Raw genomic sequence first — 24,010 nt, 5'->3', positions numbered from 1 at the left:
TATATGAAAAAAAAAAACCCAAGAAATAAAAGCTTGAAAGTAGACTGATGGGTGTTAATTTTGAACCTGGCTTTGCACTGTGCCATTACAAATTGTTAGTTTCTTTAGAAACCTAAACCCAAATGCATTTCCATTTTCTGTTGCAGATTGTGGTTATTTTTCTTTTTCTGGGTTTACTTGGGCTCAGCCTTTATGGAACTACCCGGGTGAGAGATGGACTTGATCTCACAGACATTGTACCACGGGAAACACGAGAATATGACTTTATTGCCGCACAGTTCAAGTACTTTTCATTCTACAACATGTATATTGTGACACAGAAAGCAGACTATCCAAATGTCCAGCACTTACTTTACGAACTTCACAGAAGTTTCAGCAATGTGACATACGTTTTGTTGGAAGAGGATAGGCAGCTTCCCAAAATGTGGTTGCACTACTTTCGAGACTGGCTGCAAGGTAAGACAGAGTTGGATGAACTTTTGTTAATTCTACAGTAGCAACCACTTGTTCACGCTAGTAATGCTCCCCTCTTTGAATACAGTCACATGGTTGAAGACTGTGAGCCAGAGGGAGAATGCCTAGCTGCTGATCTGAACTCGCACGTTGACTCGCTGTTTCTCCAACACTTAAATTCTTTGTGGCTAAGTTTACTCCCCAGTAAGACAGTTTTGAAGCTTTAAGAGACTATATCCATGAGAGGCCATCTCATGCCATTAATTTCTAAGCAGCTAATGAGGAGTTCTGCTGTATAATTAATGGCCAAATATGGCTCCCTGTCTTGGAAAAAATAAACGTTTGCGAGTGTTTTGAGAACAGTAAATGAAAAGTCCCCATCCAGCGATGTATTTTGTCACAGGCTTAACTTTCACCACATGAGTGATCCTGTTGGCTTCAACTGGGACTGCTGGCATAAAGAAAATTCTGTGTGGCTTATGTGTTTTATTGGATTGGGAATTTACTATACATTCTAGATTGCCAGTCAAGTGTCTTCACTCTTTCTGTGGTGCTGCTTTTTCTGTCCTGAATTGTCACGGGGAGGGGGAAGACAAGAGAAGGCATGGCCCTTCAGGTACTATCATGGTAATTATATTGAAGTCAGGTTATTAAAGTTACTATAATTACATATGTTGAGACAAATAACTGTTTTGTATTTAAAATAAATAGTACTGTTACATCTCAGCAAATTTAACAGCGCTCTGCTGTGAACAAACATAGTTTCCCCAGGAGTACTTCTGTCCTACCTCTGTGTTTCTGTTAGGAGAATCTTCAAGAAGCTTTTGCCAACAGAAAAATAAATTGTGCTGACCTAGTGAGACTGTAAATTTTAACCTTAACTATTTACAGATGACCAGTGCAGCCAGTGATTCTTAGACAACATTTAGGTAACTGCCAGTGTTTGGGGTATTTTATTCCTTCTGAAAATGTTGGGCAATATTAGGAAAGTGGATGCATTTAAGTGACGCATGTAAACACAATGATCAAGTTTCCTGTGTGTTTAATGCACTGATAAACCAGGCAAAGCAGTGTTTCAGCTAGCAGCTTTGTTTTTTTAATGGTTTTTAAATATATTGTATCCATGCATTATGGTCAACTTACTGGAAGTTTTACTGAAAATGTTTTGCTTACATAAGCATATTGAACCGTTAAGGGAAGGTATTACTGGCAGGAAGAAAAATCAACATAGCTTAGATGTTTTGCTGGATTGGAACCTTGCTATACTTTATAGATTTCTAAGCAAGCATCTTTCTACATGCCTTTCCAAATTCTCTTGTAACTCCACTATTTATTTTATTTCTTTTGTGGGTATTTTTTTGTGGTTGTTCCAAAAAAGTAGGAAAAAAAGTGTTTGTCCCTCCTTCCACCTTCCCCCTGCCCCCAAACCTGTGAGGGAGGTGGAGATCTGAGATCATGTGCAGGATCTTCACGTGTTAGTACTGAACCTCAGCAGAGTCTGCCAACAGTAAAGTAATGAAGAGGTGCCCTTGGATCTGCTCCCTTGCTGGCTTCTCAGGGTGAAATGCTGGAGGCTAGCTCGCTTGGTGTCGCTCCCAGGGGTGCTCACGTTCGCATTCCCCCTCTTTCAGGCGCACCATGTATTTTCCTGAACCTCTTCCACTTTGGATGCCTCCCTGTCCTCTCTGTAATCACCTCTTTGGGCTAAGGACTGTTTGTGTGGCCTCCACCCAATGCCAAGGGCCTGCACATCATCTTCTCTGTGCTGTATGTCCATGCTGTATGTCCATGCTCATATGTGACCTTTCCAGATCTGCTCTTCTCTTAGGGGTGTTCCTATTCTCTTCTTACTGCCCATAGCTACCTTTCCCCTTCTAGCCCATGTTAGCCTACCTGTCCTTCTTCCTTGTCCTCCTCTTTTCTTCGACTAGAGGAGCTGTGAATATTCCTGGTGCCCTGGATATACTGACAGGGTGCACGGAGCTAAAATGTTATAATGGAATGGTCAGGGACACTCCCAGGAAGCAGTGACTTGCAGTGGTTCAAGTGGACGTGGCAGCCCTGTGATGGAAGGTGCATTGCTTGCCCAGTTGATCACCCAAAGCTTTAGAATTAATTCATGATGATTACTAACTAGCATTTAGGTCTGTGTCCTTACCCCTCCTCCCCACCTTCCCCGAGAGGGGCACAGTTAATACAAACCAGCTGTTTTGTAAAGGTGCAGGGCTGTCTTCGCAGAGTGTGATACTGCATTCACAAAGCTGTAAAGACAAAGGATATTGAGATATATCAATAGAAGTTATGTTTTAAAGTGGTACAGGACACTGATGTAACAGAGGGGCAACTAAACTGTTATAGCTGCCACACTTGTCACAGGAAATTCTCTCAAGGTGCAGACACTAATAGAATAATACCTGATCGTTACCAACTGGGGCTGATGTTGAGGGAGTAAAGAAGAGGAAAGGTGAAAACAGAATTTACAAAAAAGGTACAGTTTTAGGCTGGATTCAGGGAGGATCCTCTGTGAGGTGCGAACAGTTCTACTGGTGCATTTTTATATGCTGGAGGACCAGGATAACCAAAGTAGGGGCAGCTTTGAACTTCATGGCTAATTCCTGCTGACTTGACTGGGAATTCAGTGCTAGAGATTAATGGCTCAAGATGGCCCTCTGACACACACACATTTGTCCAGCAGAATGAGGGAAGCAACAGCATGTGAACAAAAGCATTTTTTATCAAGAAGACATCCTTGGTCTTAGCCATACATTTCTCCTTGTTTACTAGCAGTGGAGTGCCTTCAGCCTAACGCACTTCTTTTTTCAGAGGTTCTCTCGTATTTTGCTTTCTGGTATCATACCATGTGAGCATATTTTCTGTTACTGAAAATGCAGCAGAAGAAGAGTTAACACTGATCATTCATTTAAACTGGAAATGTTAACATTATTTCTGTAAGTGACTGAATGTAAATGAGGTAGCTTGAAGTCCCTGGTGGCTTGTAATTAGGTTTGTTTTTGCAAAGGGTAATCTTATCTGGTGTTTCATGGTGCCAGCTGTTCACATGAATCAGTAGGAATTCCTTCCTCACCCCCATTCTTGCATCCCACATAATTTTGGAGGATTTCACTTTCTTCTGAAGCCTTAAGCAAAAGTGACTGCTGATATAAAAAAATCCCATATATAAGATTTTAAAAAGTCCCTTAATTTTTATAACTTCTCTGCAGAAAGAGGTCAACAAGTTACTTTTATCTTTCTGCCCAGAAACATTTCATTAATCCCATTTATAAAAGATTAAATATCTTTTAAAATCATTGGTATGAACAGTTTGTAATGTATGTGCTGTTTGCTTTGGAAGCAGCAACTCTGCTATTAATTTCAAAGTGTTATGGGAAATTTTAATTACTGAAATTTTAAATTCCTTAGAAATCAAGCACAACCAATAGTGGTTTCTTGGTGTTCTTTCCGCAAACTTTAAGTTTCAGCAAGGTCAGTAGTAAAGTAACCCAGAGTGTAAAGTGGTTAAGCCAGCCGAGGAATAAAGGGAGCAGGATTTGAGGGATGACCAAAGTTGTGAGAACAGGGGAGGGGGGGAGATGCAAGAGAGCCAAGTTTTCACCCGCTGCAGTAATGTTAAATGTACATGCCCTTTTTTCACGTACCTTGCAACCACAAATTGTTTATGTCACCTGCCAATGGACATATTTGTTATTGTGTGTCTGTGGAGCCCCCTGACATGGGTTGGATGTTAGTCTGAAAGCTCTGCCCCCATACGCTGTCTATCATAGCAATTTGTGTGCTCTTCCTGCCGAAGGGAGCCATTTTTACTGTAAGTTAAGATTTTCTTTGGTGGTCTCCTCCTTTCCCATGTACTGTGTTGACAGCCTCCTCTTAACCTCCCAAAGGTGTCTTTCATATGACTGATACGATAGCACAAATGCTGTCACCTGGCCACTTTCTGAGAGACTCACATGGAGCTGAACTTGGCACAGGAGGGATGGCTTGATACTTCTGCATGTCCTAAGCGATGTTTTCCCCTCTTCAAGGGCACCAGCAAACAACGCTTTTTTAAAGGGGGCCTTGAAGTCCTTTGGCGATGCCAGAAAACCTGATGGCAGAGTGTCCTCCTCCTGAGCAGGTGCTGGAGGGCTGCATGCAGAGGTCTGGCAGGCTTCTTTCATCGCTTGGTTCTCAGCCTGTTGGCTTCACGAGTGGGTAGGATTTGGCAGGACGACATGGGAGGCAGTTTTTCTAAGGGAGGGGGGATGAGTTTGTAAATGGGAGCAGGTACTCTGGCCCGGAGGCCCTGTTGGCTGGGTGCATTTTCTCTTCCAGCACTCTTATCTCCGTACAGCTGTAGCTAAGCTATCCGATCTGTAATGACGGTTTTCATTACGGCTCCTCAGCACAGCTGCAAGGTGGGTTGGCGATTCCCTCCACCGCCACTCCCCTGGCCTTTTCCTTCCCTTCCCTGGACATGCGGTTTGTCATCTGCTTGCACAGAACCTCCTTGTACTGGGCTGTGGCTTCCTGTACTAAATCTGATCCAAATTTGTGCTGTGAGGTATTCCCTCCCCCTTGAAGGGTGGCAAAGAGGAAAATAACAGTTGAGAGTGAATAGGTGTTGGCTGTGATCTTTACATGTGCTGGCAGCAGATCCCACGACTTGTATTAGCTGCACAAGTTGAACAGATGGAACAAATTGACAAAATCGTGTTCACTCACGCTGTGCTCGAGGAGCAGCTGAGTTGCTGTTTGAAGTTGCAAGTTTGAGTGTGGGGTTTTTTTCCGCCTTGTAGTGGAATTTCTGGTTATATCGTAGAAGCTATTGCCTCAGTGCTCTGCAGTAGCCCAAAACAGTTAATGAGAGCGGTGTGTGTCCTCTGTGGCTCAGCGCCCTCGGCCAGGGTTTTGGTGAGGCAGGGGGGAGTATGGAGAGTGTTTCCCTTCTAGATAATGGACTAAATGCCTCCTCTGGTTTCAGCTCCACGGTAGGCAGTGAAGTTGGATCAGGGCTGAACTCAGCCCTTTTCTCTTCTGGCACCATCCAGGTCAGGGCAAGGCTTCAGCTTTGTTTTGAGGAGGGTGTGTATGAAAGAGGTGATAAATGCAAATATGCATATGGAGTTTTGAGTGTGATGGTTCTGGAATTGTGGCTCATTAGGAAAACCACTTTTTATTCTAGACAATCTTAACTCTTCCCCCTATACTTCTCCAAGCAGAGCTCTAGGTTGCTCTCAAAAGGCTCCGAGAAGGATGCAGGACCAGAGGGTTCTGATCCCATACAAGATCTCCTCTTTGCCTTGAGGGGAGGCTGGTTTACGCTCGTGCGCATTGCATCTGCAGCTTGCTAGCTCAGCTTTGCTGGTCTGCACAACATGGGAAGACTTGAGGCCTCTCACTTGCACCTTCTTGCTTCCCCTGCCTTCCTTTGGGCAAAATACAGGATACGCAACTGGTACTTTACCTTTCCACACACTGACAGTAAATGAGGAGCCCCAAATGTAGGAGGCAGCTGGTGGATAATTTTCTTCCTGATTCAGCTATGAAAGAGAGTAATTGTTTCTTCCTGCTGAAATTTGTTCCTAAGAGTGATTGCTTACCTGCTTGTTCTGTCTTCCCCTTACCTCCCTTAACTCTTCAGGACTTCAGGATGCATTTGACAGTGACTGGGAAACAGGGAAGATCACTTACAACAATTATAAAAATGGATCTGATGATGCTGTTTTGGCTTACAAACTCTTGGTACAAACAGGCAACCGAGCAAAGCCCATTGACATCAGCCAGGTACTGTATCAGAGTCCATACTGGTTTATACAGGATTATACAAGTCATTAGGAGTAGGGGGAGATGCAAAGAGCATGTCGTAGTCTCTTTTTTCAACTTGATTAATTGAATGCCTGACTTACACCTTACTGCATGGCCTCACTGACTTTGCTGAAGCCACTTGTTAGCTGCAGTCTGGCCTGTGTTGCAAAGTGTTCAAAATCAACAATGGGAATGCCTACCCTTGATTATTACTGGTTGATGTGTGTTCGGTGCTGCTTCTGTGTCTGACAAACTCGGTTTCCACTGAAATTGTTGTGGAAAATGCTTTGCTGCATCCATAGGTAGATGGATTCTGGTCCTATGCCAGACAGAGCCAACATTAGCCTTGTTGCCCAAGTGGCATTGTTTCTGATTTGAATCAGATTGGCTTACAGGGTTGACAGCTTTCTTCTGTGGCTTTGAATCTAGCATTTACAATTATTTGGTTAATTCCTACCATTTATGCAAAACATAACACGTAAAGTGATGTTGATGAATGATAGTGGAGGGGGACTGAAATTGTTACATGCTGTATCATATTCTTGTACCATCATCACTAAATACAGCTATACTGTTGTAGAACTAAGAATGGCAGTTGTTTGAGCTGCCTAAATAAAATATGTCTGAGGTTTTTTTGCAAGGGTATCGCAGCATATGACTGCATTTGCTGTAGCCATTGGTAGGTAGAAACACATTCGGTTTGACTCCTGACACGAAAATCAGTTTTCAAACATCTAAGAAAAAACTCTACAATAACCTAACTTCTCCTCTCCTGGAGTCATCATTGACTCGTTGTGCTTCCAGGCAGAAAAACAGTCTTTCTAATGAGCTTCTTGGCAGATCTGCTTATTGTCTTTCTTTTTTTCCTGGCATTAAAGGTGACAGATTTACGGAGTACATTGTTCAAAGTTACTATGGTGTGTAAAACACACTGCTGTATAGCAACATGCAACATGCTGTCAGGTCTGAATGAAGATTCAGCCATGAATTAAGCAAAGAAAGGGAGCTGAAGAGAAAACCTTCAGTGAGATTTTGTTTAGCAGAGTGTACCAGGTACACTGTGGAACAAATGCGATTGGACTGCAGCTGCTGATATAATTTCCTGTGCCTGGGAGGGAGAAAAGTGTGGTGCACCCACAGGGGCTGAGCGCTGTACTGTGCAGTTCCAGAGACAGCTTGAAGACATACAGTTGTTGCATATCCTGTGGACTAATTGAATCCAGATCCTTGGAATCCAGCTTTTTTTTTTTTTTTTAACGGCTGTCACTGTTGTTTTTCATTTCATTAAAAAGACCTGAAACTGGAGCCGAGCCAGAATTTTAAATAAACAAAACAAAAACCCCCAGTAATACTTTTCACCCACCGAGTCCCCTGTCAGAGCTCTAGCTGTGCAGGATTTGGCTACAGAACCCTAGAAGCGTACCACTGCTGTTTACCCCACAGATGCATTTGCCCACAGTGACCCAAATAACACAGGGCACTCGTCTGCTTTCTTGACGCTGGGCATTTTCTGAATGCGTAGGTCATAGGAGGCAAGTGTTAGCAAAATTTATACAGATGTTGTTTTATTTTTATAGCTCTCCTCCATTTACTGGGTGGCATTTCCTTCAGTGTTAACAACAGAGGTTAACTGCACACAGACGTGTATAGGGACTCTTGCCAGGTTTTCTTTCCCTGTCTTTAAATATGTTTCTCCAACTTGGTTGTTTTTCACTCTTGGCTGCAGGCTTTCAGAATTCGGATTTAATTGGTTCAGTCTATTCTGGAACTGTCCGCTGATTTAGTGGTTATTGTAAATATTATATGAGTACTAATTTATAAATAACCACTTTTCTACTGTCACTGTAGTTTTTTAGATTTTTTTTCATTGTCAAACAATAGTTTACTGGTAAGTCACTTCAAGTGAAGATTCATACTCTTTTCCTTTTCCCCTCCTATATGTGTGTTGCATCTCGAGGCCGTTTGTTGAAAGCTTTACGGCAAGAACCCTGAAAGCAAAACTCATTCTGAAAGTCTTCTAATTTTTTCCATTTTGCAGTTGACTAAACAGCGTCTGGTGGATGCAGATGGAATCATTAACCCAAATGCTTTCTACATCTACCTGACAGCCTGGGTTAGCAATGACCCTGTGGCCTATGCTGCCTCGCAAGCCAACATCCGGCCTCACCGCCCAGAGTGGGTCCATGACAAAGCAGACTATATGCCAGAAACAAGGCTGAGAAGTAAGTAGCATTTCGTCTTAATGTCTTACAGTTTATATAAGTGCACCCACTCCTTTCTTCAAGAACCAGTAACTCTGTAGTTGGCTGATGCTGCACAGAAGCCTAAACAGGACAATATATTGTGTCACTCTAATCATAGGAGACCCATGCACCATTGCAGGTGTGGCACCACTGCAAGGTTATATCACACTGAAAAATTAGTTTTATAACCATTTAAAGATCTAAAAACTTACAGTAAGCATTGCTTTCTAGTGTCACCTGATAGTTCTGTCTGTGAGAGAAACCTGGAGATTGCATGAAATTCCTGCCTATGTCATTCTGAAATTTCATCACTGAGATTATATCATGTTTATCCTCAATTCTTAATACCTAGGGGAATTTTATCAAGTTAGCTCATATGCTAAGCTACCGACATTGATATGGTCCAAGAGCTACGTAGGTAGGGGAGCAGTCCCATTCCATGCCATTCACTGTTTTCCAGAGCACCAGTTCCAGTTCGCATTGCTTTGCTTCAGCTTTCAATTTATTGGGAGGATTGCTAGTTGGACACCAGTGGGGAAGGGGAGAGGGCATATAGGAGAGGACTGGTGCGCTTGGAAATGTGATTGGGTAACCAGCTAGTTGTGCTTCAGTGTATCCAAACCCTAGAGCTTTGTGGCAGTCAGCCAAGTCTTGTCTTAATGAAAATTTATAGTTGAGATTATAATAGGGCAAATCGTGTTTAGCAAGTCAACTGAATGACCCTGCAGGGTCTGGAACACACAACGGCAGTAACAAAATGCTTGTTGTGGAGGCTTTTTTTTCCCCTTGTCATACAGTAGACTTAGCATTACGCTCAAAAAGAAGTATGGAGAGTGTTGGTTTGTTAAATTCTTAAAGGATAAAAAGTTATGTATTTCCTCAGTAAACCATTACTTTTATGTTAAGGTTTTTTTTCCCCAGTCATTTGTATCAGTAACAGAACATGGATCTCTGAATCTGATTTTCAAAATATTCAGTGGAAATCTGAAAAACCAACCAGCCTGCTTGAGCATAATTTTTCTTTAGTTTTGTGTCAGCGGACCTCAGTTGATCTCAGGGAAATGACCTTTGATTTCAAAGGAGCTGCACTTGAATTAACAAAGAGCATTCAGATAAAGTGTTTAAGATGATGTGATCTTCTACTTTATATTGCATTTAGGGATTTTTGGCCAGGTATTCAGTAAAAACTACTATAGCACTGATAAGGATTAAATACCTATATTGAAATATATCTGTTAAATTATATAGAATTGTTTGGGGGACTTGATGTAGACTGTGTTCATAATCTCCTGTACTGCTTTAGCTTTCAATTTACTGAGTTTTTCAAATGTCAGTTGTTCCAAAGAACTAAAATCTAAATTCAACACCTTTAAGCATTTTGCTGTGGAGAACAAAGTGTTTTGTTAATCGTGCTCTCTGTGTATCTTCTTCTTTCCAAACACACATTTTAACACTGCTGTCACTCTTCCCAGTTCCAGCAGCTGAGCCCATAGAATATGCTCAGTTTCCTTTCTACCTCAATGGATTGCGTGAAACTTCTGACTTCGTGGAGGCTATCGAGAAAGTGAGAGCTATCTGTAGTAACTACACCAGCCTGGGGATCGCCAGCTACCCAAACGGTTACCCGTTTCTGTTTTGGGAGCAGTACATTGGGCTTCGTCACTGGCTCCTCTTATCCATTAGCGTGGTTTTGGCTTGCACGTTTCTGGTGTGTGCCCTCTTCCTCCTAAACCCCTGGACGGCTGGGATCATTGTAAGTTTGTTATAAGGGTCTTTGTTGAAGTCAAATTCCTTTCAGCATAGCTCTTGCTGTAGTCGGGAAGGTTTTGTTTATGTCTGGGCCTCTGGTGGAGTATGTATATTGCATCATTCATTACATATTTATTCAACTTGAGGGGGTAGGGTTCATGCTAAAAGTACAAACCTTAATAACCTTAATCCTTTGGCCACCTTTTTTGCAGCTTTAAAGGTTTCTTAGAAAGGTACATAAACTTTTGCCCTTGCTCAGATGCATGCTAGCATGAGAAATAAAGACACAGAGGAAAATTAAGAGCTTTATTAAAGTTATTTCTAATGATTTCTTCCTTCTCCCCTTTTATCAGACATAGTTATTTTTCAGGGTAGTTGCTTGTGACTAACTTGCCCGTAAATTTTCCCACTGATTTCTGAATGCAGTCTTTCTGGAAAAACTGAAGTGGTTAGCTTGTACGGTGCACACTGTGGAAAGAGTGTAACTGAGCTATCGAGGAGAAAGAACCATAAAATTATAAACTGAAGAGAATACTCCTCCATGCTTTTGGCAAGGCACCATAAGCCTCTCAGTAAACATTCAAGTTAAATTGAATGATGATGTTCCTATGTTTAAATTCCATAAACTATCGTATGGTTTATAAAAAGCCAGAAGTAGAAAAGCATAAAACAGTTACTAGTTTTTGTAACGTACGTTTATACGACAGGTATGTTAAAAGGTAAATGTTTAGTCTAGAATATTTTTCATAGCACTTAATCAAGCAATTTATGTTATTACTCTTGATTCATTAGCTTATAAAATCATTTATTGTAGTGCATACTTTTTTCCCTTGGAAAAGGCGTTTATTTTCAGAGTCCACCATTGCTTTTATAAGTATGTCTATCTTTTTTTCCTGCTTGGCTTTAGCAACTGTTAAAGTTGATTCTACAGATTTCCTACCCTCCCTTTTCCTCAATTTTTTTACAAGGTAGATGAAAGAAAAATAAAAGCTTTCCATTAGATTTAACTGTTCACTTTGTCCGTGTCAATCCCTCCAAGTATCTTAAAAGCTCAGAGCCCCTCTGTAACCTGAGACTCATCAGCTGATTATGGCATTCACCTTCTTTTGGGCTTTAAACCTACTCAAAAGTCATCCTCACTGATATTTACAGTTCTACAAAAAGAATTCCAATACAGGTAGTTGAAAGTTACTTTTTCTGGAAGGATTGTCCAAGAAACAGGTGAAAAAGAGAAAATGTATGTTTTGGGGGGTATCCATGATAAGGAAGAATAAATGGTTTTTCAGATCACTGATAAATTGTGACCAATACAAAACTGATGCTTGGTCTGTTAACTGGTTCTTAGGAGTATAATTTGAACTGGCTCTTTAGCAAGTCATTGCCATTGAGCACAACAGAACAAGGAAAAGTGGCTAGTCTTTGGGAATATAGGGTGGCTTTGAGGAGTATGTTTTATAGTCACCATGTTTCAAAATATCTTGCTCTTCATTTGTCTGGAGTATAAGAAGTTACTAACAGCTGTTTGAAATCATCTAGGTGGTGGTGCTGGCTCTGATGACTGTGGAGCTGTTTGGCATGATGGGTCTAATTGGAATAAAGCTGAGTGCAGTGCCTGTGGTTATTCTGATTGCTTCTGTTGGCATTGGCGTGGAATTCACTGTTCACGTTGCTCTGGTACGTAAAATCAGGAAGCATTTTCAAAATATTTTAAAATAAAATGGTGGCAGTGTTAGGATCACAAATTGTTACTTAGTCTCCTAAGTCAGTGACATGATTCTCAGAAGGAAATTGGTCACAAACAGTTTTGGGTGCCATATGGTTTGTCTTGATAGAGCAGAGTTGATCTTGATGCAGTAGTTCCTAACTATTGAGTCAGTCTCCCAGGATACAAGAGGGGATACATTACCTATGGTATCTAGTTGTCTGAGTGATGGAAATACATAGAGAAAGCAGAGCTCTTAATGCACCTCACTTCAGACCAGACTCTTCTGATCCTTGTCTGCAGCTTCACTGTTGTTGCCTTGGTGCAATGTAGCTGTTTGTTCCCTCTTGCATGTAGATTCTGTATCTTGTGGAAGAGAAGCCTTTAAAGGAGATTTTCAAAATCACATATAGTGTAATTTGATCTCTCTGGACCACTAAAGTTTGAATGTATTTGGATTAATTTTCTACCTGGAAAATCTGCACCTTCTTTTCAGAACCCATCAGCTATTAATAGTGGGCGCAAACATGCGGTCTCTAGGAAAAAAGTTTTCCAATGTGATGAGGAGGAGCAGAGAGGGGGAAAAAAGTGTGTTTTATCTAAAGATTTTCAACATTTTCAAGGTTAACTGTCCAAATTCAGAGTGCACCTACTCACCCAGCTTAGTCAACCTGATGTGCAACAATGCATAGAAAAAACAGTGCGCTTACAAGGGGGCAGTTTTGGCTGTTCAAGATACGCGAAACTCATCTTGCTTTATTTGGTGACAAAGAATAGAGTAAAGGGGTATTCTTCTGTGCTCACATTTGACAATGTCAGCGCTGACCTTTCCAACACTTCACACGTTCAGCGTAAGTCATTTTCCTATAAGGTTGTTCTAATTGATATTTCAGAATAGTTTAAGAATATAATTGTCTCCATGGGTTTGAATTTTACTGTATTAAAAAGTAGGAAAGGATGAGTGGTCAATGATGTATTATTTCAGGGAGGAGGTGCTCGTAGTCTACTATAATCTCTAGTACATTAGTACAGTTCAATCCAAAAAGAAGTGAAGGGAGAGGGCTGGAAAGTGGTGGTGAGATTGGATAGGAATGCAATGGGCCTTTTAGACTTAAAAGGACAACTGGTAGACTGCTAAGGGGATCTGGTGACAGTGAAAGAGAGAGAACTAACTGGGATCTTAGCACAGTAGAAATGGCCAAATACTGGGAACATGCTGTAGATGATGTACAGAGTTGGGGCACATAAAGTGGCAGGATGGAAAGAATAATTTTAAGAAAAATCGTAGGGGAAGTAGGGTATGGTTAAAGAGGAGTAAACTAGATCCCTGAAGCGGTGATATCTTTTTTCCCCCTACTGCTACAGATAATTAGGCTTTTGGAGGTAAACCTGTTTGCTAGGACTTGCAGTAGTTTGGGAAGTGTCAGAAACTAATGGTGTACAAGAGGAAGAAAGGATGGATGGTTTCTTAGAATTGAAGATTTAAATCAGGAAAACTGGAATAAAAAAGGACAAAGCACTTACTTGTTTCTAAATGGGAAGAAACTAATGTAATTTACAGGACTTCATATATAGATACATATATATCTCTCTTTAAAAGTAAAAGTCACCTGTGGTTGAAGGTAAAATTCCAAGCAGACTGAAAAATGCATTTTTTTCACCATGACTGTGGAGTCAGAAACTTTCAAATGTAGGCTTTAAATAAAAGAATACGTGGTAGACCTCAAATGATAGCAGCAGTACTGACCTTCACAGAACTTCCTGCATGTAGACAGTCAAACCAGTGTTGCATAAACAAAAAAGGCAGTGCTGGAACTGTTGATACAAAACTTAATTGAACTTGTTTAAGAGTGATTCACGATCCACTTGTGGCTCAGTTCTCTGCTGTCGCTTGTGACTTGTGACCCCATTTTTTTAATTCTACAAATAAATTTTGAATGGATAGTAGACTCTTGTGTTATGCATCTTTTAGTTACACACACATACGTATGTTTATGTAACTTGTTAATATGTTTGTGGATCAGATCCCATAGCTCCCATTCATGTAAGTTGTCTCATTAACAGCTGCCTTTATCCTGAGGGGGTATTCTTTATCCATTTATGTATATGGGAATATAAAATGTCCTGGATACATTAATTTTCCATAGACCACTTCTAATCCCATACTGAAGAGGAATAATACATGGTTGGGCTACCTACAGAAGCAAGGATTGGGAATCTCACTCCTCATGTACCCATTTTTGATTTGCTTGTCCAACCAAATAACTTTTCAATGTGTTGACTGATTTCACCCAAAATTTGTCAGATAAGTGAAAATAAGCCGCTAGAGAAGAGAGACTTAAATTCCAGGACCAAGAAGAAGATAGCTGCTTGAGCTCGTATCTTAATAGGCAGTAGAGGATTTGTTGAAGAGAGCACCCTTATAAATCGCAGGAAGATCAACCAGGTTCTTGTCTTCTTAAACTGTTAAGTCATACAGAGAAGACAAATTCGTATGAAACACCACCATTTCAGTTTTCTTGATACAGCTTGTTCACTAAGGAGTTGGAGGAAGACAGCCATTTTACTAGTCATACTGTTGCTCAGGCACTACCGTGTTCAGCGCTATTTCTAAGGCTATTTTATATGTATAGGCCTGCTAGCTTTGAAGTAGTAGAAGTAGCAAAAACATTTATTTTGAGGGAAATGGAAGTGTTAAAAAACCCCCACAATCTAGTGTTACTTCATACCAGTCCTGCTGAGCGTGCCGACAACTTCCCATCAGTTGGGCGCTTACTGTGTGTAACATCTGATGGTCTGGAGCCTCGGGCCAGTGAGAAGAAATGCACTGTGCCAATGGACGCTTCTGTGTAAAGGGACAGAAGGACCTGATGTGCTATAAACACTGCTCTACCTCTCACCGTGTACCTGAGCTGAAGCTACCAGTCCTTGGTTTGTGGTAATTGCATGGGAAAGCCTGCACCAGTATTGGCTGTTTTTACAGCAAACTTCTCATGGTAGGCATGGAAGCCGTGGCCCCACAAGAATTAGAGGAGTAGCCCTGTAATTTTGACACCTGAAGTGCTTTCACCATGAAGTTAATTCTTTGCAGGTGGAAATAAGCAAAGCTGGAGACAAAAGCCTGCTGATGCAAGCAGGCATTGTTTCCAAAACTATTACTATGGTCTGACTCTGTAATCGGTGCGTGCTCCGGTCGTGTGACTTCAGCAGCAGCTATGTGGTATGACTGCAGAACCGGTCCTTCTCTTGAAGGTTAGCCAGCTGTAGGGATGCTTTCATAAACTGTAGCTCCAAGTGATGAACTGGTGAAAAACTGTGCATGCTATGAGGGAGGCTGTTTGGAAGGTTGTGTGCATCTGCCTAATGAAGTGGATTTCGTTGTTTTACAGGCATTTTTAACGGCCATAGGAGACAGGAACCATAGGGCTGTCCTTGCACTGGAACACATGTTTGCGCCAGTGCTGGATGGGGCCGTGTCCACTCTGCTTGGAGTGTTAATGCTTGCAGGATCAGAATTTGATTTTATTGTCAGGTAAAGCATTTGTGTGTGTGTGTCTTTGACTTTCTTTTTAAAATAAAAATAAGTATGCTTTTAATTTTTAGTCACTTCAGCGTATCTGTCATTTTATTACTATGCATGGTGTGTCAAGCATGCTGACGTCATGGTCCTGCTTTCCCTCTGTTTTATTAACTCCTTGTTACATGCTAGACACGGTAGTGTTTCCATTGCTGGTATTAAAATCTGTTCCAGGAAAATCTGACACCCAGCGTGAAAGAACACAAAAATGGCCCTCTTTAGCAAAGTTTGCTAATTCTGGGTTTGAGTCAGTTCAAAGCATCTAGTATTGTCCAGTATTAGCTGGGTTTGACCTTTAACCTTTAGGTCCTCCAGACTTCTTGTATGCATAACAATTTGCGTGCAAAGGACACATGAACCTACAAATGTGCTGCAAGTGACTCTCTCTGGGCCTCCTCTTTCTATCGTTATGTGAGGTTTACAGCGATGTATAACAGGGAGAGGAAAAAAAACCCTGTTTGGGAGCTGGGGAACCATAAGTATGAACACAGAACTTCATACTAAAATTTTGTAAAGCAAAGCCTGAAGGCCCTTCTGTTTAGAACTGCAGGCAGACTGTTTCTTGTGAATTTAATTAAGAATGTGAATTCGTCAAGTATGAGAGGAAAGCAAGTTTTTCGTTGAGGGGAATTTGAGAAGTGCAGTGAAACAGATCCTATTCTATTCCAAACAACCTGTGGAGCTCTGTAAAATGGCTAATCTTAGAAGTAACACAGGTTCTTTGTGGCAAACTACAGCATGAAAAAAAATAATCCAAGCCCTAAAATGGAACTGAGGTAGAACTGGGCCAAATAAAAATGCTCTGAAAGATGATTTAACTACTTAGGTAGACATAAGCTGGATAGATGACTAGACTTAGCTGACATCCATTTCACAACAAGAACAACAAAATGTCAGAGGCAGGAACTGAGAGAATGGCTGCTAAATCTCATCAAGATTTTTTGTTTATGTATGTAAGAGATTTGAAGAAAACAGGCAGTTTGCAGTTAGACCTCATGAAAGCTACATGAGGATTATTACTATACAGATATTGCATGTCCTGAAATAGAATTTCTGGGTTTTTTTCCCCAAGTCAGTATTTTTTACTTCATTGGCGTTGAAGAAATAAGGTAGAATTACTCTTTTAGGACCTGATCTTGTAAGGGTTGGAACACTTTGACATACAGGTTACTTACAGATGTAACCTAAAGTTACAGGAGTACATTCGGTGTGCTACTTTCCTACTTAACAGACGATATTTTGGCCAGCATATTTTTGTGTCATAGCAAATGGAAGATTGTAGCAGCCCTTCACACCAAATTTGGATTGGATGTTCTCTCAGTTTATAAAATGAGCCTTTCAACTTTTCAACTTACGTTATTTTACTTTTTTTGGCCATCAGTTTCTCGTTTTCTAGCACAATCTGACTTTAGTTTGCCTTGTTTAAAAAATAAAATAAAATAAACTATGTGAGCCTGAGCATTGTTATAGTGGGTGAAGAAGATCCCAAACTTCCGGAAAGCGATAGATTAGTCCAACAATGTGGAAGATTAAGTAAATTAACAGACATTGTATACACCAAGTGGTCAGAGCTATAATCCTCCTGTTTATCCTAGCGTTAGATGGATGAGATGCAAATGTTTTTAATGCCTGTTGTTGATCTGTCTCCCAGTATAAAGTTCTGATGGTTTATGTTAGTAGAGTAGACTGGCTTGCTGATTTTTACTAATGCAGATCAGAAATTCCCAAATGTTTACAATAGCAGGATATTTGTAGTTTTACAGGAGTCTGATATATTTGATCAGATGTGGAAACAGGGAGGCAGTAAAGTTTGTTGCCAGCTAGACAATGTAATCAGCAGACCCATTAGTAGCAAATTTGCCCTCCGTTCTTCTCCTTTGCCTTCTCCAGGAATTTACCAAGACTGAGTCGTTGAAATCATTAGTTACAACGCAGTCTTAAGTTTAGTCAGAGCCCCAGCTGTGCCGAATACCAACTAGCAAGGCTTTCCTTTTACTGACAGGTTTACCTTGGTATTCATGAAGGATCCCAGACCTTAGCCCTCAGTGGTGGGAAAGGACAACCACTTGTGCACTTTCCTCTTCTTCCATAGTACTTCGGCCTTTATGTTTGAATTGGCTGACGCAAAACAAGAGTATTCAGAGATGCTAAATTGTTCAACAAAAGATTAGCCTGCAATGCAGCTCTGCCATTGTGGAGTGCTCTTACTCAGTACAATGCTGAAGCTTACTATAGAATGGGCAGCATTTTCTTTGCAGAAAGCGGGTTCCTGTGTTGTAAAAAGGTTGCAATTCGAGCTATTTGGTAAAACTGGAACTCACAGAATTCTAGGCGGAAAGTTGTGATTAATGAACAGCAAGGGAAACCCTTACCTGATACATTGGAGATTTAATTAGAGATTCTGCTGTAAGATGCAGAAGCATTTCACAGTGGATTAGCTGCTGGGAGAAGAGGGCTTCTTTTCCTTCTAGGCCAAATTGTTTAAATTCTACACCCTTCACTTCATTTGTTTGCTTCTGCTGGGTTTTCACTAATGGGGGCCCCTTTTCATTGTATTTGTGCTTTCAATCCATTCAGCTATTCACTGCACATTCCATATTTTTGTGTTTGTGTAACACATTCATAAATAACATTACATGCTTCCAGATTCTGGGAAATTAACAAATGTAATTTTTTTTCTTTCCTTTATCAACTAACACTTTGGGTTGTGGAATGTAGCTTCTCTAATTCAAAAGGTAAAAAACCCTATATCTATATATGGAAAGTGATATAATTATTTAGTACAACATTAGCAATATTTTAGACTTAATTTAGTATATGTATTATTTTAACGTATTTAGGAGTGATTAGTAATCCCTTATTTCTAACAATATTTGTGGCTATTCTCTCCCCCAAACCCCTTAAACCCTACTTCAGGTATTTCTTTGCTGTTCTGGCAATCTTAACCATTCTTGGAGTTCTCAATGGATTGGTGCTGCTTCCTGTTCTGCTGTCATTCTTTGGACCATACCCTGAGGTCAGTAAAATTAATGGTGAACAGAAGAAATAATACTATCTCTGCACCCTTGCCCCCACATCACCCCCCTTTTTTAGAAACTCTTTATTTTTTAAATTCTCTTGGATTTTTTTAGTTTTTAAGTTTCTTGCTCTAGTGTTTGGGGTTTTTTTAATCTTTATTAAATGTGCTGTTTGTCATTTAGTTGATAGTCTTCTACTTATATTTTTAAAGGTTTTTTAGTAAGTATTGTTTTAGAGGCTGCAATCAGCAAACTTGATACAAGTGTAGGATCATTTATGCTTTTAAAAGCATAATGTGATATGCAAACTAGTCTGTAAAATAAGGATATTCCCCAATATTTTGTAACAGACAGTTCGTTTTGTACACATACCTTCTTCTTTCCTACCTCACTGCCTCTGTTGCTTTCCTCAAAATATTTAACTGAGCAGACCACCAGGAAGGCCTGTGTGGACCAACATGCACCAGTGGTGGTCCACAGACCACACCTTGATAACCATGAACGGTCTGCCAGAAGGTCCCCCCTATACAGTCACCCCTCCCTGCTGTATGCTCTTGGCTCAGGCAACATTTTTGACGGGTGGAAGGCTTCACTTAGATGTTGATGACTTTACAGTATAAAGCCCAAGTCCAGCAAAAAAGGATTCATAGATACCACATTTGAATTTGGTTGTTGATTATTCATTACCTACTCTATAGTTAACACAATTACTGTGTTATATAGGGCTATCTTTATCACATATTAGTAGAACCAGTGTGCTATGCGTCAACGTGTCTATATATATGTATGTGTACATATATATACAAGAATAAATGTATGTATGTACATATATGTACATATATGTACAAGAATAAAGCACAAGGTATGTATACGGCACTAGTAATATTTCAGAAGGTTTTTTTTTTTTTTTTAGTATTACTAAAACAGTTTTGACAACCGTGTGTAATCTTTTGTATTCCTGACAGTATACATCACCTGTCCCTTACTGAGGCAATGTATGTGTGCATATGTAATTACCATGAACATTGCTATTATGTGTGTGTCCATCTCTCTTTGCAAATAGACACTGAAATATACTATACATACACATTTGTGGTGATTTTACGAATTCACTGTTAACGTATGCTGAAGGGGGAGGGAAGTCCGTGTATTATTTTTGTATTTATAAGTGCATGCACACACACGCATACGTAAACACTTCTGAGACAGTGATACCTGGAAGAATCTGTGTAATCCTGTTTACATACATATCCACAGATGGAGATCATGTCTCTTTTTCTTTCATCAGTTTCTTCAGTTCAGTATAAATGTTCATCAGAAAACTGGTACTAAGGTTCTCGTGGCATGGGAGGGTGTATTTGGCAGAACAATTGTGTCAAGCACTAATGACTAAAAGAGTAATGCTAATTGAACGTTACTGAATGCATTATCAGGTTTCTCCAGCCAATGGACGAAACAGATTGCCCACACCATCTCCTGAGCCACCCCCCAGCATCGTGAGGTTTGCACTGCCGCCCGGGCACACAAATAACGGGTCAGATTCCTCTGATTCGGAGTACAGCTCTCAAACCACAGTGTCCGGCATCAGTGAAGAGCTTCATCAGTATGAGGCCACCCACGGCCCTGGGGCACCAGCCCATCAAGTAATAGTGGAAGCTACTGAGAATCCTGTCTTTGCAAGATCCACTGTAAGTAGCTCGCATATTGACTGGCAGGAGGGCAAGAAGCGTGTTTGGGGTTTTTCTATTTAAATCTATTTATTTTTGTGGAAAAAATTTTCCACAGATTTTATTTTTGTGGGAAAAATCATATTTCTGGCTGATCGTGCTTTGTGAGTTTGTGCCAAAACTTGTAAGCAGGGAGTGAAAGCTTTCCTCATCCTCTCCTTTAGAATCAGGCTGGGGGTAAAATGATGGTAGGAAAGCAGAGGTCTTTGGCATGTGTAACTGCTGTTACATCATATTGGCACCAGCCACAAGAGAGAGCTCTCAGTCTGTCTGATGACTGTTCTGAGAGAGAACGGGGAGAGATTAAAAGATCCAGACCTCTTCCACACAGCTCCATGTGGATCACCATCTCATATACCTCTCTCTGACAGCACATTGAGAAAGATTGATAGAGCCAGAAGAATTCAAGGTTGTACCAAATCTTGGGCCTGTTGCATCTTGCTACTGGATTGGCATAACTGCAATTTCAAAGGAAAGTGAAAAGCGCTGTCTCCTACCCCTGCTGATGCCGCATGCTGAGCTGCAATGCGGATCTGTTTTTGTTCAGCAGAGGCCTAGAAATAGGTACAAGCACAGCCACATTTGAAGTTGGTCACGGTTTATTGACTGATGCGGCTGCTGCGCTTCACGCTTTTTACAGAAATCAGAAAACAGATTCCTACAGTCTACACAAACTACCCTACTAATATCCTGTGTATGTACCCTGCATGGAATAGAGCCTTTCCCAAATGCCTGCAATTCTGCTCATTGAACGAGTTAAGATCAAGTGCTTGTCACCCATCCCTTTGAAAAGATGGATCAGTATGTAGGAAGCTTACAATAATGTTTTCAGCTGTCATCCTGTGTTTTTCTGAAGGTATGCGTTCCAGGTTTTAATAACTTCAGACAAAAAACTATCTGGAAAAATCAACAGTTATCAGACTCCAGAACATCACCTTTGTAGAGTTAGGGCCAGGACAGCATTATTATAATTGTTCTCAGCGTAAAATATAAGCAAGCATAGTATTTGTTTGCCTCGCTTTGTCAGAGGCATAACCATGCATCTCTCTTGCAGGTGGTTCAGCCAGAGACAAGGCATCAGTCGAGTCCCAGACTACAGTCGAATCCAGAGTCCGGCACGCAGCAGGCGTGGCGTCAGGGCAGACAACCCAAACGGGAAGCAAGGGAAGGGCTGCGACCACCTCCTTACCGCCCTCGCAGGGACGCTTTTGAAATTTCTACTGAAGGGCATTCAGGACCTAGCAATAGGGATCGCTTGGGCCACAGGGCTCGTTCTCACCACGTGAGAAGCCCAGCGTTCGGTGCCGTGGGCGCCGCGGGACCAGCGTACTGCCAGCCGATCACTACTGTGACTGCCTCGGCTTCAGTGACTGTCGCTGTCCACCCTGCGGTGCACAGCCACAGCTCGCGGGGAGCGAGCTTTCCGTCCTACGAGGGACACCATGAAGCTGACCACGGGCCGTTTGAGGACCCCCACGTGCCTTTTAATGTGCGGTGTGAAAGAAGAAATTCTAAAGTAGAAGTTATAGAACTGCAAGATGTTGAATGTGAGGAGAGGATACCTGGCAACAGCTCACAGTAAGGTAGGTCCGTCTCCCGTAGCTGCAATTGCTTGTGCCAGGCAGTGGTGTGATGGAAAGAAAGGGGAAAGATGAAATTTGTCCGAGGTACCTTTCCTTCAGGTAGGTTTACTTACTGATCCCTGATCATCTTAAATCTGCTAACTGTGAGTATAGTACATTGTGCACTAGAAATCAGCTTGGGTAAGGTAGTACTTCCCAACACCGAGAAGTGACGGTGGGTTCAGACATGAGCTGCTTCCAAGAGCCTTGCAAAGTGGGTGAGTACCTGGTACGATCCCAGCTTACCAGGTGGGGAAAATGAAGCAGAGATACTGTGTAACATCTTCAAAGCTGTGGGACTGCATTTGCTTTTGATGGGTCCTGTCTTCTGATCCCTGAATCAGGCATGTTCTAATACATCGTACAGAATGACATTGCCTAGGAGAGTGCAAAATCGCCAGCTACTTTACGGGTTGTTCTCTCTTGAGTAAAACTCCATCAAAGAATTTGAAGTCCGTAGTGAGGACGGAATCCCTCTGGCAGATGGGCTGAGAGGTGGGAAGGCCCCACTGTGCCTAGCACACTGCTGCGCGGCGGGGTGTCCCCTGCATTTTGGGTGGGGTGTTCAGAGACCCACCAAGTGAGCTCAGACGCTGGAGGAGTCGTGGGACCAATCTCTCCCTTTCCAGGGGCAGCTGCAGTGGCTATTGCAGAGTTGCGTAGGGGGGAGGTGGGCTGGCAGGGCACATAGCGTGTTCCTGTGAAACAACAGATACACCCAGGACGTCGTGAGACTTGATACCGAAATTGTACTCTGTCTTTAGGCTGGCAAGAGAAGGTTACAGGAAACAGTGCTGTTTAGAACAGATGGGATGCTGTAGCAGATGTTTGAGGAAGAATAAAGCTGTTCATTTTCTTGAAAATTTTCCATTGATTTTATGGGGAATACTTTGAAGGGGAGAACCCCAATTCAGTTTTTACCCTGAAAGCTTTTGGGGACTTGTGCCTGAGAAACCATTTCTCAACTATTTTAACTCTGTTTTTCTCTTTTGGGGGAAAGAGGAAGTGTAGAATAGTTACTTAGCTGTGGATCCCTGTTTTCTGTCTTTGCTTTTCAGAGCTGTTCAGTGACAGTTTGACCAGAGCAAGCCATTTTATTTTGGTTGTAGCACTATTTTACATGTATACACTTTCACACGTGCGCGCACACACGTTGAGAATTTTGATGGAAATTTTTTGATGACTCATAATAAAATCACATTCTAATTTATAAAATGTCTCTCCAAACATCTCAAAGTGCAAATAGACATGAATGCCTGTAGCCTCACAGTCCAGAAATATGGCAAGTAATAGTATCCTCAGAATAAGGAAATACTTGTGCTCAGCTTTTTCAAGCTGAACTGCATGGTAATATGAGATTCTTAACTGTGCGCAGTATTCAGTGTAGCATATTTCTCCTTGACCTGTTCATTGATTTTGACTGAATTTGTCGCAGGTATCTAAAGCTGGAAATCCAGAAATTAAAGCATCTGCATTTTTTTAATTGGCATCAGTATTCCTTTCCCAGGAAATTCATGACTGAGATGAAAGCAGAGCCTGCATTTCCTGACTGCTAACTGTAACCGCAAGAATCACGAAATGAATTTTGGATTAGCTTGATTTGTTTATTTTTCTTGAACTTTAATGAATGTTTGTTTTTCTTTTCTCTTTACTTGTAAAGGGTAATAACTGAAGCAAAGAAGAGGCCAAAGATGGAAAACTGTATTTCCAGAACTGCTTGAAGAGAAGAACTGCTTGAAGTAGTAGAAGAGGACATGCTGCATCAGGACAACAGTTCACTGTTACTGTAACCTATTGTATTATTGTGTTAAATATTTCTTTAAGTATTTAAAAGATGTACACATATGTAATATACAAAAGAACAATGTAAAGTAGTATAATCTGGAGTCGTTTGCCTCTGGGCAATAGAATGGGGACAATATTGTGTGCGCTTTGTACTTTTTGTACATTGATCTCTGTGCCACAACTAAGCTTAATCTAGTTTTAAATTTCAGCATAAGTTGCTGCTGCTTAAATATTGTATAATTTACTTGTATAATTCTATGCAAATATTGCTTATGTAATAGGATTTTTTTTTTAAAGGTACATGTCTGTTTAAAATATTTTAAATTTGCGTAT

The 24,010-nt window shown here is 41.1% G+C and overlaps 1 protein-coding gene across 1 annotated transcript in view; it reads left to right on the top strand.

The window, feature by feature from the left end:
• The window catches only part of PTCH1 (patched 1), a 67,117-nt gene extending 43,543 nt beyond the window's left edge, over positions 1–23,574 (top strand). Inside the window, exons 15-24 of the mRNA XM_075725929.1 lie at positions 147–456; positions 6,092–6,234; positions 8,294–8,477; positions 9,971–10,251; positions 11,784–11,921; positions 15,339–15,481; positions 18,443–18,542; positions 19,977–20,231; positions 21,325–21,853; positions 23,553–23,574. Of these exons, the coding sequence (XP_075582044.1) occupies positions 147–456; positions 6,092–6,234; positions 8,294–8,477; positions 9,971–10,251; positions 11,784–11,921; positions 15,339–15,481; positions 18,443–18,542; positions 19,977–20,231; positions 21,325–21,852 (2,082 nt within the window). The 3' untranslated portion in view covers position 21,853; positions 23,553–23,574. The remainder of the gene's footprint in view (positions 1–146; positions 457–6,091; positions 6,235–8,293; positions 8,478–9,970; positions 10,252–11,783; positions 11,922–15,338; positions 15,482–18,442; positions 18,543–19,976; positions 20,232–21,324; positions 21,854–23,552) is intronic.
• Positions 23,575–24,010: the final 436 nt, after the last annotated feature.

The sequence above is a fragment of the Pelecanus crispus genome, chromosome Z, assembly GCF_030463565.1.
Source record: "Pelecanus crispus isolate bPelCri1 chromosome Z, bPelCri1.pri, whole genome shotgun sequence".
NCBI lineage: Eukaryota > Metazoa > Chordata > Aves > Pelecaniformes > Pelecanidae > Pelecanus > Pelecanus crispus.
Note: the sequence above shows the minus strand (reverse complement) of the source record. Positions and strands in the feature narration are given on the sequence as shown.